Consider the following 13,698-nt stretch of genomic DNA (forward strand, 5'->3'; position numbering starts at 1 on the left):
ATTTATATATATATGGACACATTTATGGATTTACATGGTACCTTTGGAGGGGTATACAGAATTCGGTATTGGTACTTGTCTCTTTGGAAGGGAACTAAAAGATGGGTGCCAGGGAAGGGGAGAGACTCACCTTTTACTGTTTGAACCAGGAAAATGTATTAGTTAATTATAGAAAGAAATTAAAATAGAAATGCCAGGAAACAAAACCAAGAAACCTATACAATATATTATTAGTAGGACCTAAATAAGATTAATTTGGTGATACAAATTCTGCTAGGAAAATATTCTATACGGGTCTGAAATGCATCTGAAAATCATACAAAGAGAACTAATTGAATTATTGCATCTTATAAGAAACATTAATTAAGAAGTTTTCTCAAAGGCAAATATATTCAGCTCCTTAGGAATTTTTACCCTCAAGTGCTGGTATAAGCTACCACCTTATTCTGAAGAAGACTGCCTGCCCTTCAATGTTCTTCTAGACACAACGCAGTATTTTACGGCCTCAATCTGCACGTGCACCAAAATGCAACAAAAATAAAGAGCAACTCTGATTTAAAAAGTACCTCAAGGCAATACAAAAAAAGTGATTTTTAATTTTGGATACATATTAAAACATTTCAGTCAGTTCTTTCTGACAGCATAACATGACAAATACACAAGACCTCAAACATGCTTTAAAATGACATTCAGCAAAATATTGAAAATTTAATAAATAGCAATAATCACACACAAATACATATTTCATACTCAATCATTAAGCTATTAAAACAGACAGCTAAAGAATAAATAAACAAGAATAGACAATAAAAAAATATGCGGGGTTTGCAATTCATTCTACTTAAAAAAGGGGGGAGGATCTGAATGATTTCGTAATTTGCTTTCTGACGTGTAGCATGATCCTCCCCCGCAGTGAATAAAATATATCGAAAATCACTCTTACAATAATGCAGTCTTTAAATACAACAAATAAATATGAAACCAGCAAAGCAATTTCAAGTTGTATAAAAACGCCCCCCCCCAAAGCTATGGAAATATATAGTCATTGTGGTAGCAAATGACAGTATTGAAAGTGATAGTGCTTGTGCACTGAACTCATCTGTGACCTTGACATGACGTTAGTGCAAATCCCTAGGGTCCAATACAAGCATCACCCTGTACCAGGGAAGGACATTACCAGTTGGAACTTATCTTGTACAATTTTTGTACATTTTTTATAAAGTTCAAGATTTAATGCATAGTAGAATATCTTCATCTGCTTAATTCTGTCCCGAAATAGGGATGAAAAAAGAAATGACTTGGGATTTTACCATTTGGTTTGTACCATATTAGAGTATTAAAGTCAACATTAGAAAATCTATAAAAGAGTTTCACTTTTGCCATTAATTTTTCTAACTCTATCTAAATTTCACATCACAGAATGTTAAATGTAAGAGAAAAATTTGTAGACAAAGGTTTTTCCCTTTGAGAAAGCTCATATTATGATGAAATCCAATAATATTTAGACAGATGTTACCTAAATAAAAACTCAGGTGAATATAAGGGGCTTTTTTTTTTTTTTTTGTACATTAACCACCTTGAAATGTGATATATTAAGTTACAAGATGTAATGGCAAAAAGCATAAAGGGTTCAATGAGAAGAAGGTATTATTTTGTACAAACAAATGTTTTAACATAGGATAGATAAACTGACAGTCGAATGAGTCAGCAGCCATACATCTACTGTGAACTACAGTACCAGGATAAAAACAATTAAAACGAATGGAAGAACATTATTGAACAATATGAATACATAATGCAATTTTAGCTGCTAAAATAGTAAACTCTAAAGTTCATAGAGTTAAAAGTTGTTTAATTTAACCATGCAGGCTAATATATAACAATAAGAAATCACCCTGCATCTTTTTTGCTTTTAAATTAAAACTAGTTTAATTGTGAAGTTTACAAAACAACGAACGGATGCTGCTCCGACTCATACATGGCCTCGCTCGCTGTGATCCGTACCTAACAAAGTAACAAAGCCTCATCATCACTTGTTTCATTTTTCAGTGTTGCTTCCAAGCAAGTGTCTGGGATCTGGGCAGTGTGGACGACGCCACAGCGTGCGCAGGGGCCGTCTCGATTACTTGGCCTCGCTCCAGGGTTCGCTGCGCTGCATGGTTGTCTAAACCCTTGTCCTTGCTCCGAGGCAAGATCGAGAAGAGGTCTGGAGCAGTCATTCACATCCAAGTCTGAAGCTCCATCGGACACCGGAATTAACATTTCAACATCATCATCTTCTTCTCTTCCATTTGCCCCATTATCAAGCTGTCTCAAAGGACTCTGGTTCTGATTTACAGAGCTTGATCGCCCTAATGTAAAACGTACCCAACGCAGCCCCTGAGTCATACGACTTAGTGCACTTGTGAGCTGGTGCCTCGCAGGACTCACACCTGGGGGTTCTACACTTGTCACATCCCTTCCACTATCTGTGTGACCACCTCGGGTACTCTGAGTTGAGGAACTTCCACTTGCTCCCACTGTTGCTTCTACTGCTGTCGTGGGAGGGACTTTTTGGGGCAAAGGAGCTGCAACCCCACCAGATGCTCCTGCCGTATCTCTTCTCTCATTTTCTGTGTCTGTGTCGTCGGACTCCACAGAAAACAAACTTCTGCGAGCATGACTTCTTTCAGGTTCTCTGCTGGTACTCTGACTAGGGACAACCTCATCTCCATCTGCTGAGACCAAAGCCAACGACCCTGAATGACGTGATCTTGCAAAATTAAAAATACGATTCCAAATATTGCTGGATCTGCCTGCCATTGGAAGCCTGATCGAAGTGAATCCAAGCTGAGATCGTACTGCCAGCCTCAGGTTTTCCAAAACAGAAGCCTACAGAAAATAAGAGCAGATCTTAAGATCGCTAACAATGAAGTATTAACACAGAAAACATGCTTCTAACAAGAACATGTTGTGGGTAAAGACACTATTGCTCATTGTTAGAGTCTATGAAGGATGAATTCAATTCTCTCATCTGTAAAGGTTCACCTACCACAGAATCTAATCTATAACTCGTACCATTGCTCACTTAAGATTTTCCTGACACTGCATTTTATACATACAACTTTAGAGTGATGTTTCATATCAATTACAACAACTATTTTATTTCAAAACTGGACGCTGTAATCCAATTCTAAAAGTGTGCCAAAGGGACAAAATCATTTGACACTGCTTTAGCTAGGAATGTAAACTAGGCTCTTTATCTGGTTTATGCCTTTCTTGTTTTTAAACACAGAACAAGTCAGACTTGATTTACAAGGTTGAAACTTTCCCAAACATGGTAAAGTTATAATATATATATATATATATATTTCATATATATATATTTCATATATATATAACTTTATATATATATATATTCATAAATATATATATATATATATTTCACAGCTGGTTCTCAAGGATTTGTTGAATGAATGGGTAGTGAAGATTGATTTATACTGTCATAAATAAGAGAATTAATTAATTTATAATACAGCACAGGAAGCAAAGTTTAAGATTAATTTTTTTATAGCACTACAACACAACGGTATTTGAGACATTTGGACTCTTCTCAATCTTTAAAGATTAGGTTTTATTTTCTACAGCATAGCGTTAAGCATAAATTTTCACACCCTTATTCTTTGAAAATTTACTCATTTTCCTAGATGAATACATTAATGGGTTATTTTAAAAACATACAACATTTATATAAAACAGTCTTTAAGCTCCATCTAGTGGTTATAAAAAGGAGTATTCAAACTTGGAACAAACCCAGCGTTCATTTGTGGCATTTGGTATTTAAAATACAGTATTTCCAGGAAAAAATGGTGAGTTGACATATTCCCTTTCCAATGATGCTATAATTTCACCCTGCCAAAACGAATGGCTCTCCCTTTCCCTTCACAGAAGAAAAGAGTTTCCCTTGATAGCATGTGTTCTCCACCTCTCTTCAAGATGGGTATTAAACTTACTTGTAAGTCCCACATAGGCCTTTTGAACATAATCTCAGGAATATAATTCACAGAAAGCAAAGGAACTACGATCATAGGAATATTTAATAATCTGGCACGGACTGTCAATAAGAAATCTGAAGATCAGCATACACAGATTTGCTATACAAATGAGTCAGATTTTTCACCAATTAGAAGTATCTAATTTTATATTAAAAAACAAACAAACAAACAAACAAAAAACCGGTTCACATCCCTAAGGAATTTCTCCATAGATGTGGTCCTCCCCATTTAGCATTTGAGTTCTAAGGCTTTCATGTGAGTACTATGTTATACCCAGCAGTGAACAGAAGGCTCTTCAGATAAGCTTCCCTTTTATTTAGCTATTACCCATCGAGATCAACAATGCTCACTTTCACATTAGAGTCCGTCATAGTGAAGTTCTCTACTTAGAGTTAAAAGTCTGTTTAATTAAAATTAATTTTACATTAGATTCCTAATGTTTTAGGGATAATTTTACATACTTCTTCAGTTTATGAAAGAAGAAAGCATTCTTCAGAAAGCATTTCTATTTTTGAATGGGATGGGAATTTAGAATATTCTTTTTCTTTTTAAAGAAAATAATAATTGATAATTAATAACAAATTGATAATGTGTTACCAAAAGTTTGAAATTTGAAAGTTTAATCTCATAAATGGAATAAAATCTAGCTTACTATTCATAAACATTTTATTTTAAAACTTTGTTGAGTATAATTCCCTCATAAGGCTAAACTATAAACCTAAAGAATGGTGTAGTATGTAGTAAAGAATTAAATGTTATTCAGAGTGAGGTCTGACCTTTGCCATCTGCTTCTGGGATGTGATCTCTGAGCCCTTACAGCATCATCTCTGACAGGAGTGTCCTAGCCTGGGGCCTGGGGCCTGGGGCCAGCCAGATACAGATACCGCTGTGTCTAAGGTAGAGGCTCTAAGCCACACCAGCAGTGTGATGTAGGGTGGGCACTGGACTCGGCAGGATCAGTCAGTGTGCAGGGGCTAGAGACTGAGATCAGCCACATGCGCAGTTAATCATACCTGCATGGTGGAGCCACAGTAAAAACTCTGGAGGCTGTGTCTCGGGCGAGCTCCCTAGTTGGCAATATTCTGTGCACACTGTCATATACCCAGTGTTGAGAGTGTAACACTGTCTTGACTTTGTGTGGAGAGGACAGCTGGAAGATCTGGGTTTGGCACCCTCCTGAACCCTGTTCCAGGTGTCTTATTCTTTGGCTGAATTAATTTAGGTCTTTTCCCTGTAATTAACCATAACCCTGAGTATAAGAGCTTTCAGTGACTTCTGAGTCCATCTAGTGAACAGTCAAAACTAAAAATCATTTTGGGAACCTCAGAACTTATAATTTCTGTAAAGATGAGACCTGTTTGGTGTGGACTGTGCTTTCTTTAACTCCACAGTTAGCTGAACTCTTGGAGGCAGCTTCAGGGCATAGGGGTGGTAGGTGACAGATGGCAGATGATAGACTAGGTGGGTGGAGTTGACCATTGTTTGAGCTCCTACCTAAAAAGAAACTTGCCACCTGGCAGGGCTGAGAATATATAGCTTTCTCTTATTTTGCACACAAAATTCTGACCAGTGGAACTTTTGAATTATTTACTTAGCAAGTTACATCTAGAGAAATGTTCTTAAAGCTATAAATTCTCACCAATATTTCTTAAAAGACTCAAATAAAGGTGACAGACTGTAGTCAGAGATCATATCTACCAGAAAGAAAACGGTTTTCCATTTTGCACAGGATTAAATCACTGGGAAAATAATGTTTATCAATTTTTATAAATATTTCTGAATGAATTTACATTTTATTTCTTTTAATTTTTTTTTTAACGTTTATTTATTTTTGAGACAGAGAGAGACACAGCATGAACGGGGGGAAGGGCAGAGAGAGAGGGAGACACAGAATCTGAAACAGGCTCCAGGCTCCGAGCCATCAGCCCAGAGCCCGACGCGGGGCTCGAACTCGCGGACCGCGAGATCATGACCTGATCTGAAGTCGGACACTCAACCGACTGAGCCACCCAGGCGCCCCGAATTTACATTTTAAATGTATACACCCTTATGTCTTTATGAACTCTGGTATACTTTAGGCATTGAAAAAGAAATTTTTAAAAAAATGCTAATAGGACTTTATTTAATTTTAATTTTTTATATTTTTATTAAATTTATTTAGTTCTGAGAGAGAGAGAGTGAGAGTGAGCAAGGGGCAGAAAGAGAGGAAGAGAGAGGGAGAGAGAGATAATCCCATGCAGGCTCCTCACTGTCACCGCAGAGCCTGAAGAGGGGCTCAAGCTGACCGGATCTGGGGCTCAAACTCACAAACCATGAGTTCATGACCTGATGCTTCACTAACTGAGCCACCAAGGAGCCCCAAAATAGTGTTAATAGAACTTTAAAGAATTCGGAAACATTAATAAAATAATGAGTTACTATTTAAAGAAAATGATATGAATTCTTAAACACTGTAAAATCCGGCTGTCAAGTTTTCCCTCAAGTCAGGTGGAAATATTAACTTCATTGCAATTACTTTTATTGTTAACTAGTTAATCTAATTATTGATATATTACTAGTTACTGTTTTAAAAAAACCGGTATGAATTCTTAAACACCGTAAAATCTGGCTGTGAACAAAAGTTTTCCCTCTAGTCAGGTAGAAGTGTTAACTTCATTGCAATTTACTTTTACTTATTAACTCAATCTAGCAGATTACTAATGTATTAATTTTAATGTTCATTCTTAAATCTTCTAGATGTTTAGTTCAAACAGAAAATAACTTACTAAACTTTACTTCTGAATTTTAATGCACCAAATTATCATAAATAGTAAAATGCTTAAGAATCACATAACAAAATCAGAAGAATGAAAACATTTGGTATTTTGTAGCATTTGTTAAAATACAATGAAACATAATTTCAAATCCTCCATATATTTAATAATCCTTGACTACAAGAATTATGACAAAGGTCCTTTACCATATATACAAATATAGAATTCATTTTAGGAAACAGAAATCATAAATTGCAACATACCTGATTAGGTGAACAAACAGGAAAATCTTCAACTGGTGGAATTAAACCCTGAGCAATCAACTGTCCATAAGAGGGAGGGGCTTCTCTTCTTAGCAGTTCTGCTTCCACTCTTGACAGCTGTGTTTCAAATGACCTGTTAGAGAAAACAGGGGAACAGAAAAGGTTAAAAAGGCAAGCTAAAATAATTTTTTAAATCAACAATGAAAAAAAGCTGAACCTTAATATATTTGACCGTTTTTAAAGCTTAGCCAACTAACATTTATTGGATATCTATAGCATTCTGACACTGAGAATACAAAGGCAAAAAGCCATGGGGCTTTCACTAGGAGCCTGGATCACTAAGTTTGAGTGAATTAGAAATTCCTGTAAAAGGTAAATATATTAGATCTTTAAAGCCCTAAGAACATAAGAGGTTTGAGACTTTAGGTGAAAGTAATCATCAAGTTCAACACATTTAGTTTTTAGATGAGGAAAAGAGTGAATGAGTCACCAGTACACTTTCTGGAATAGCTTGTTCTTGTAAGACCTCGGACTCTTCACTGAGCTCTTATGCTGCAATGTAGTCAAAAGCTTTCTGGCCAAAGAGGCAGCATGATTATTTTGATACTGTGCATCTGCGTGTATCTATTAGCTTACCTGTTGGGTATATGAAGTCTTCTGTTGAATCTATTATTTGTAATTCTCCTGGAACTGAGGGTCACTGTCTCTACAACAGTGTCCTAAGGGACCTCTCTCTGCCATTAGCTTCTCCCAAGTCCAATCTATCCCACACCACGTGGAAGAAAACCCTCTCTGAAGGTCACCTTTTAATACTTAACCATTTCTTAATTAACTGAGAACTCTTGACACACGGCTGTCATGGACCTGAGACACTAGCCCCTTGTTCCAAGTTTTAACTTTTAGCCCTTGATATGTATCTTAGGCTCCAGATGAAATGAAGTATGTGATACTTCTCCAAGCAATGCTAGGCATTCCTACTTTTACGCATTTTCCCAGGCTATTTTTTTCAACTACAATATCTTTTCCCTGTCTACATTCTACTTGTAGATTTCAAATGGCACTTGTTCAATAAAAGCCTTTCCTTTCCCCCCCATCAGATTAGGTTAACTTTTGACTTTTCTTCTATACTTTGTTTTGCAGCTACCATTTATATTTTTGTCATCTTATTCCACTCACCAATGCCTTCCTCTTAACTGTACAGTGCCTGTGAAATTATGCCTTATTCATTTTTCTACTCATCCGTATTGTGCTTTGAACCTAGTAGGTTCTCAAATATTTAGAATTGAATTCCTACTTACAAAAATACAGGTTAAAACACTACAACTGAATATTGCAGCTTGCAAAATTCCTACAAAATAATCTGAAAACAAAAACTAGTAAATACCAGTTCTTAAGTATTTATTAGTTTTTAAAATATATTTTTAAATGTTTGTTTATTTTTGAAGGAGAGAGAAACAGAGTGTGAGTGGGGGAGGGGCAGAGAGAGAGGGAGACACAGAATCCAAAGCAGGCTCCAGGTTCTGAGCTGTCAGCAGAGAGCCTGATGTGGGGCTCTAACTCACAAACTGCGGGATCATGACCTGAGCCAAAGTCGGATGCTTAACTGACCGAGCCACCCAGGTGCCCCATCTAAGTATTAGTTTTTATGTGTTTAGCCTCTTGAGTCTTAGCCTTTTCACACTGATTTTATAAATCATAAAAGGTATTTATGTATTTCCCAAAATAGTATGAGACCAAAGTATACTGCTGATCACACTAAAGTACTGTTGCAAATACTGGGGCCATGTTTATTGCAGAAGCCATAACCACTACAATTTTGTCTTGATACTGACCTTCGTTCAAACATTCTCAGAGAATAAAGCTTACAGGTACATCCCAATGCAATGACCAGTAACAAGCCACAGATAAGGCTGCCTATGACGGCTGCAGTTATGACTCTGGTAGGCACAATTACGGGGCAATTCTCTTCATCGCTGCCGTCGCCACAGTCATCCTGGGAATCACACACCCAGCTTTCAAACACACAACGATTGTTTTTACAATGAAAATTTCCTGGCTGGCAAAAAAAGCAGTTTTTTTCATCGGAGCCATTTGGGCAATGATTCTGGTAGTTGCAGCGATCAGAACGAGGATAACAGACACCATTTCGGGAACAGGGAAATTCTTCCTTTTGGCACATGGTGCAATTTATTTCATCCCTTCCATTTGGGCAATGCCAATACCCATCACAACGCTGCTGTTCTGTGTAACACCCCCAGTTACCCCCACAGGGTATTTCCCACGGCAAACAGAAGCCATCTACTTGGTAAGTTGCATTAAATCCCCTTGCAGCGTTCACTTTATCAGCACAAAAATGTACCCTGATCTGTCCAGAAGAAGAAACAACTGTGAGAGGTGCGTGAGAATCAAAAGCAGTTAACACACGCAAAAGTTTGTGTGGATTCTCCTCTAATCCATCGTATATTTTGACGTAATCGCCATAACCAGTACCATCAAGTTTAAAGTCAGTGAAGCGTAAAATGACTTTACGATGATCACCAGTGTCTATTAACCAGGTGCAATTGCTTCCAGGAGGATAAAAGTCTGGATAGTTGGGAGAATTGAAAGTACCATAAAAATATTTTAGCCACTGTCCACAAGTTGGCACATCACAGTCTATCTCATCTCCTAGGTCAAGGCAGTCAATGTTGCCATCACATTTTAAAGACTCAGGGAGGCAAGTGTAAACCTTGGTAAACCGAGACAGACACTGGAACTGGTTGTAGGCACAGGGCTGAAAAGAAGCAGCCGTTGGGGGACCAGCTTCTTTGGCACAGATCTCTTCATCGGAACTATCTCCACATTCGTCCATGTTATTACATTTCCAGGCTTCTGGTATACACTTCCCGTTGCCACAGCGGAACTGATCGCAAGCACAGCTTGGTTCTTCAGACTTCCCTGGGAGGATGTGGGGAGGAGGAGATGGAAGAAGGGAGAAAAAAACATACTCTTTTAAAAGATATATAACAGTAAGTGACACTTTTATAATAAATATTAACTAAGCCCAAGTGATAGGGTTTAAAAAAATCTTATTTTACAAAATAGATCAGTTCTAGTGGCAAACTAATATTGGCTCACTAATTACTCAACAGTTCAATTCATTAAACACTTATTGTTTGTTCCATGAAGACCTTAGTATTTTGATCTAAAGTGAAGAGAACACAAACTGAGGGGTTGCTGGAGGGGAGGTGGGTGGGGAATGGGCATTAAGGAGGGCACCTGTTGTGATAAGCACTGGGTGTTATATGTAAGTGGTGAATCACTGAATTCTACACCTGAAACTAAAATTATACTGGGTGTTAACCAACTGGAATTTAAATAAAATCTTGGGGGAACAAAGAACAATTCTGCTTTTGTAGAGAACTCTCTTACTGCAGAACATTTACTGATATGATACAAGACACTTGAGCCAATAGACTGCACTGCCTAAAATTTGAAAATAATTTATTGCATAAACATCATTAGAATATTTTCAAATGAAGAAAAATTTACCCACAATAATCACCTTTCAAATCAATTTTTTTCCTATTTTTCATATCCTTTTCTAGTTCTTGTTTATATCTATATCTATACATACACACAATATTTTGCTGTATGTGTCCTACAGTATATTTTGTAATCCTATTCTTTAGAACCAAATTTCTGCTAAGATTATTGTAAGATTAACTTTATACATGGTTCATAATGATTCATGTGACCATAACACAACACTGCCACTTTATATTTCTATTGTTTTACACAACTGCATGAATTTGAGTTATGTTATAAATTCATTCATCAAATTAGCAGGGGCAAGGAGAGAGGAAAAAACCTGAAATACCTACAGAATTCCAATTATTGTAGTGTACAATGCTAAATATACACCAATAGTGAGGCATGGAAAGAAAATCAAACATTAGCTCCTGACAGTTCCCCAAACTGACAGTGTTTGGGATAATACATCTCCATTAACTTCTTATTTATTGGTAAGCAGGTGACAGAAAATGTGCTTCGAAAGCTAAATAAGTATTACAAAGACTGTGTTTTTAAGAAAAAAAAGCTAAAGGACAAGTACAAATTTTAGAAGATACAAAATGATTTTCAGCAAAAAAGTAGATATAATTTAAAGAGGTGAAAGAAGATTTGATACTACAAACTAGGAAGGTGGAACAGAGCGGTCTTTTTTGCGAAGCTGTGAAGACCATGGTAATTTAGACACACAAAAACATATTCTGAAGTAACTTTCAGGATGTCAGTAAACACTTGAGGGAAAAAAAGACTTACTTAAATTTTTTTAGTGTTTATTTTTGAGAGAGAGAAAGAGAGAGAGAGAGAGAGAGAGCGAGCGCTGGAGAGGGGCAGAAAGAGAGGGAGACACAGAATCTGAAGCAGGCTCCAGGCTCTGTGCTGACGGCACAGAATTCAATGTGGGGCTCTGACTAATGAACTGTGAGATTATGACCTGAGCTGAAGTCGGATGCTTAACCAACTGAGTCACCCAGACACCCCAAAAAGACTTAATTTTAAAATTAAGTATTTAATTAAAGTAATTGATGTATTTAAAATTTGAAAACAAAATTGACCTTAGTTTATAAAATTAATCAGTTCATTAGAATATACAAAACACCTGTATGAGGCCGTGCTGTGCTTTAGGGCACCTGAACCTTCTTCAATCTCAACCCCCTTTTTTTTTTTAAATGTTTATTTTTGAGAGAGAGACAGAGAGAGAGACAGATACAGAGTGTGAGCAGGGGAGGGGCAGAGAGAGAGGGAGACACAGAATCTGAAGGAGGCTCCAGGCCTGAGCTGTCAGTATAGAGCCCGACATGGGGCCCGAACTCATAAACCGCAAGATCATGACTTGAGCCGAAGTCGGATGCTTAACCGACTGAGGTACCCAGGCGCCCCTTCAATCTCAAGCTTCTTAAGGTCTAGTCACAATTAGATATTGTTTAGAAGACTAGCCCCAAAGTGACTTCGTACTTAACACTACAGAATGCTGTTCATTATCTTTCTTTTTTTTTTTAAAAAAACACACCTGAAAAATATGCCAGCCTGAAACCCTTTCTAGAAATACTGTCATCGGAATGGAACCTGATCCAGACGTGGTCTTGTGAAGAAATATATGGTGGTGGAACTGTCGAACCACAGGCTCTGTAACTTTCGATATTCTTGTATGTTTCTATTGTCAACCAGTCCAAACTGCATCTTCTGGACCCTTGAATATCAAAATCCTGAAAGCTACAAGTAAAAAGTCAGAAAAGGCTATTAACAAGGGTAATTTGGGGGAAAAATTTCACTTAATAATACTTAATAACTGAGGACTTTATTATAAGCCTTCATTCAATATTCATTGATTCTCCTGGGTTTTCCAGGCATACAGCCATATCATCAGCAAATAATAATACTGTTTCTATGTTCCTAATGTTTGTATCTCTTTCTCAGATTCCTGAACAATACTTCTTCATAAAAAATACCAGATTCCAAAATAATGCTAAAAAAAACATAGGTAATAGTTGGCACCTTGTTCCTTTTTCTTCTTTGTGTGTGTTTAGGAAGGACCACTTCTAATTCAGAATATCCTAAATTATTCTGTATTTGAACCAGAAACACCACACCTAATCTGATAAGCTAAAGTGAAAAAGAGAAAGTCAGCCTCCTCTTAGATTAGACTGGTTCGTCTGCTTGCTTAGTGAGAAGCTTATAGCTTACACTTTCAGGAGATCAAATAACATAAATCTGAGCAAAGTAAAAAAGTTAAAAGTGAACAAACAAAAAATCTTTATCAGTGAAAAACCCCTAAGTTTGGAAAGACTTCTTTTTTTTTTTTAACATAAGTTACATTATAGTCAAACATTGTCTTGTAGTTCACAAAATATGGGCGTGCATTAAAAGGTATCAAAAAGTACACACAAAATTAGCTACTGCTATGAAAAAAGAGAAACTAAAATATTATTTTCCAATAACATGTCTCCACCAAAAAGGGAGTATCTGACTTTACCTCCTTGCCTCTGCCTTAATCCAAGTGATAAAGAAGTTAATTATCCAAGGATTATTACATGAGGATATTTCCTCTTTAAGTATTCTGAGTAACTACAACAAAGGCTGACAGATAATTTGATTGTTTCTAATTTCTCATTATTATGAACAATGCTTTAAAGAACCCTTATACATGTATCTCTACACGAGCAAATATTTCTCTAGGGCAAATTTTTCTAAAGGTAGAATTGCTAGGTCAAAACACAAAATTCCACTTTAAATTTGATAGACACTGACAGAAATATTTATACCAACTCACTCCCACTGAATGTATGTGAAAGTACCTTATATTAATGATAAAATATTTATCATTGTTCCATTTTACATTTCCTTATTTACCAAGATGGAAACACTTTTTCCAGTTTACTATTTCTTTTCCTATGAATTGCCTTGCTATATCATCCTTTACCCATCAGAAGTTTTTCTTATTCATTTAAAAATTCTTTACGTTGAACAAACACGTCCCTATTTGGGGGCATGTCTGTAACACAAGACGTATGTACTGATATCCACACGTGCATTCTCTCAATAAATAGCTGGTGAGGTAACTCCTGTTAACTTCAGTCATTAGTTGGCATGAACTGACATCTC

At 36.6% G+C, this 13,698-nt stretch overlaps 1 protein-coding gene across 2 annotated transcripts in view; it reads right to left on the reverse strand.

The window, feature by feature from the left end:
• Nucleotides 1–576: 576 nt before the first annotated feature.
• The window catches only part of LRP12 (LDL receptor related protein 12), a 76,288-nt gene continuing 63,166 nt past the window's right edge, over nt 577–13,698 (reverse strand). For both annotated transcript variants that reach the window (XM_058698813.1, XM_058698812.1), the window contains 4 exons: nt 12,107–12,309; nt 8,883–9,987; nt 7,051–7,183; nt 577–2,871 (listed from right to left, as the gene is read on the reverse strand). In XM_058698813.1, the coding sequence (XP_058554796.1) occupies nt 2,005–2,871; nt 7,051–7,183; nt 8,883–9,987; nt 12,107–12,309 (2,308 nt within the window). In that variant the 3' untranslated portion in view covers nt 577–2,004. The remainder of the gene's footprint in view (nt 2,872–7,050; nt 7,184–8,882; nt 9,988–12,106; nt 12,310–13,698) is intronic.

The sequence above is a fragment of the Neofelis nebulosa genome, chromosome 14 (genome assembly GCF_028018385.1).
Source record: "Neofelis nebulosa isolate mNeoNeb1 chromosome 14, mNeoNeb1.pri, whole genome shotgun sequence".
Classification (NCBI taxonomy): Eukaryota; Metazoa; Chordata; class Mammalia; order Carnivora; family Felidae; genus Neofelis; species Neofelis nebulosa.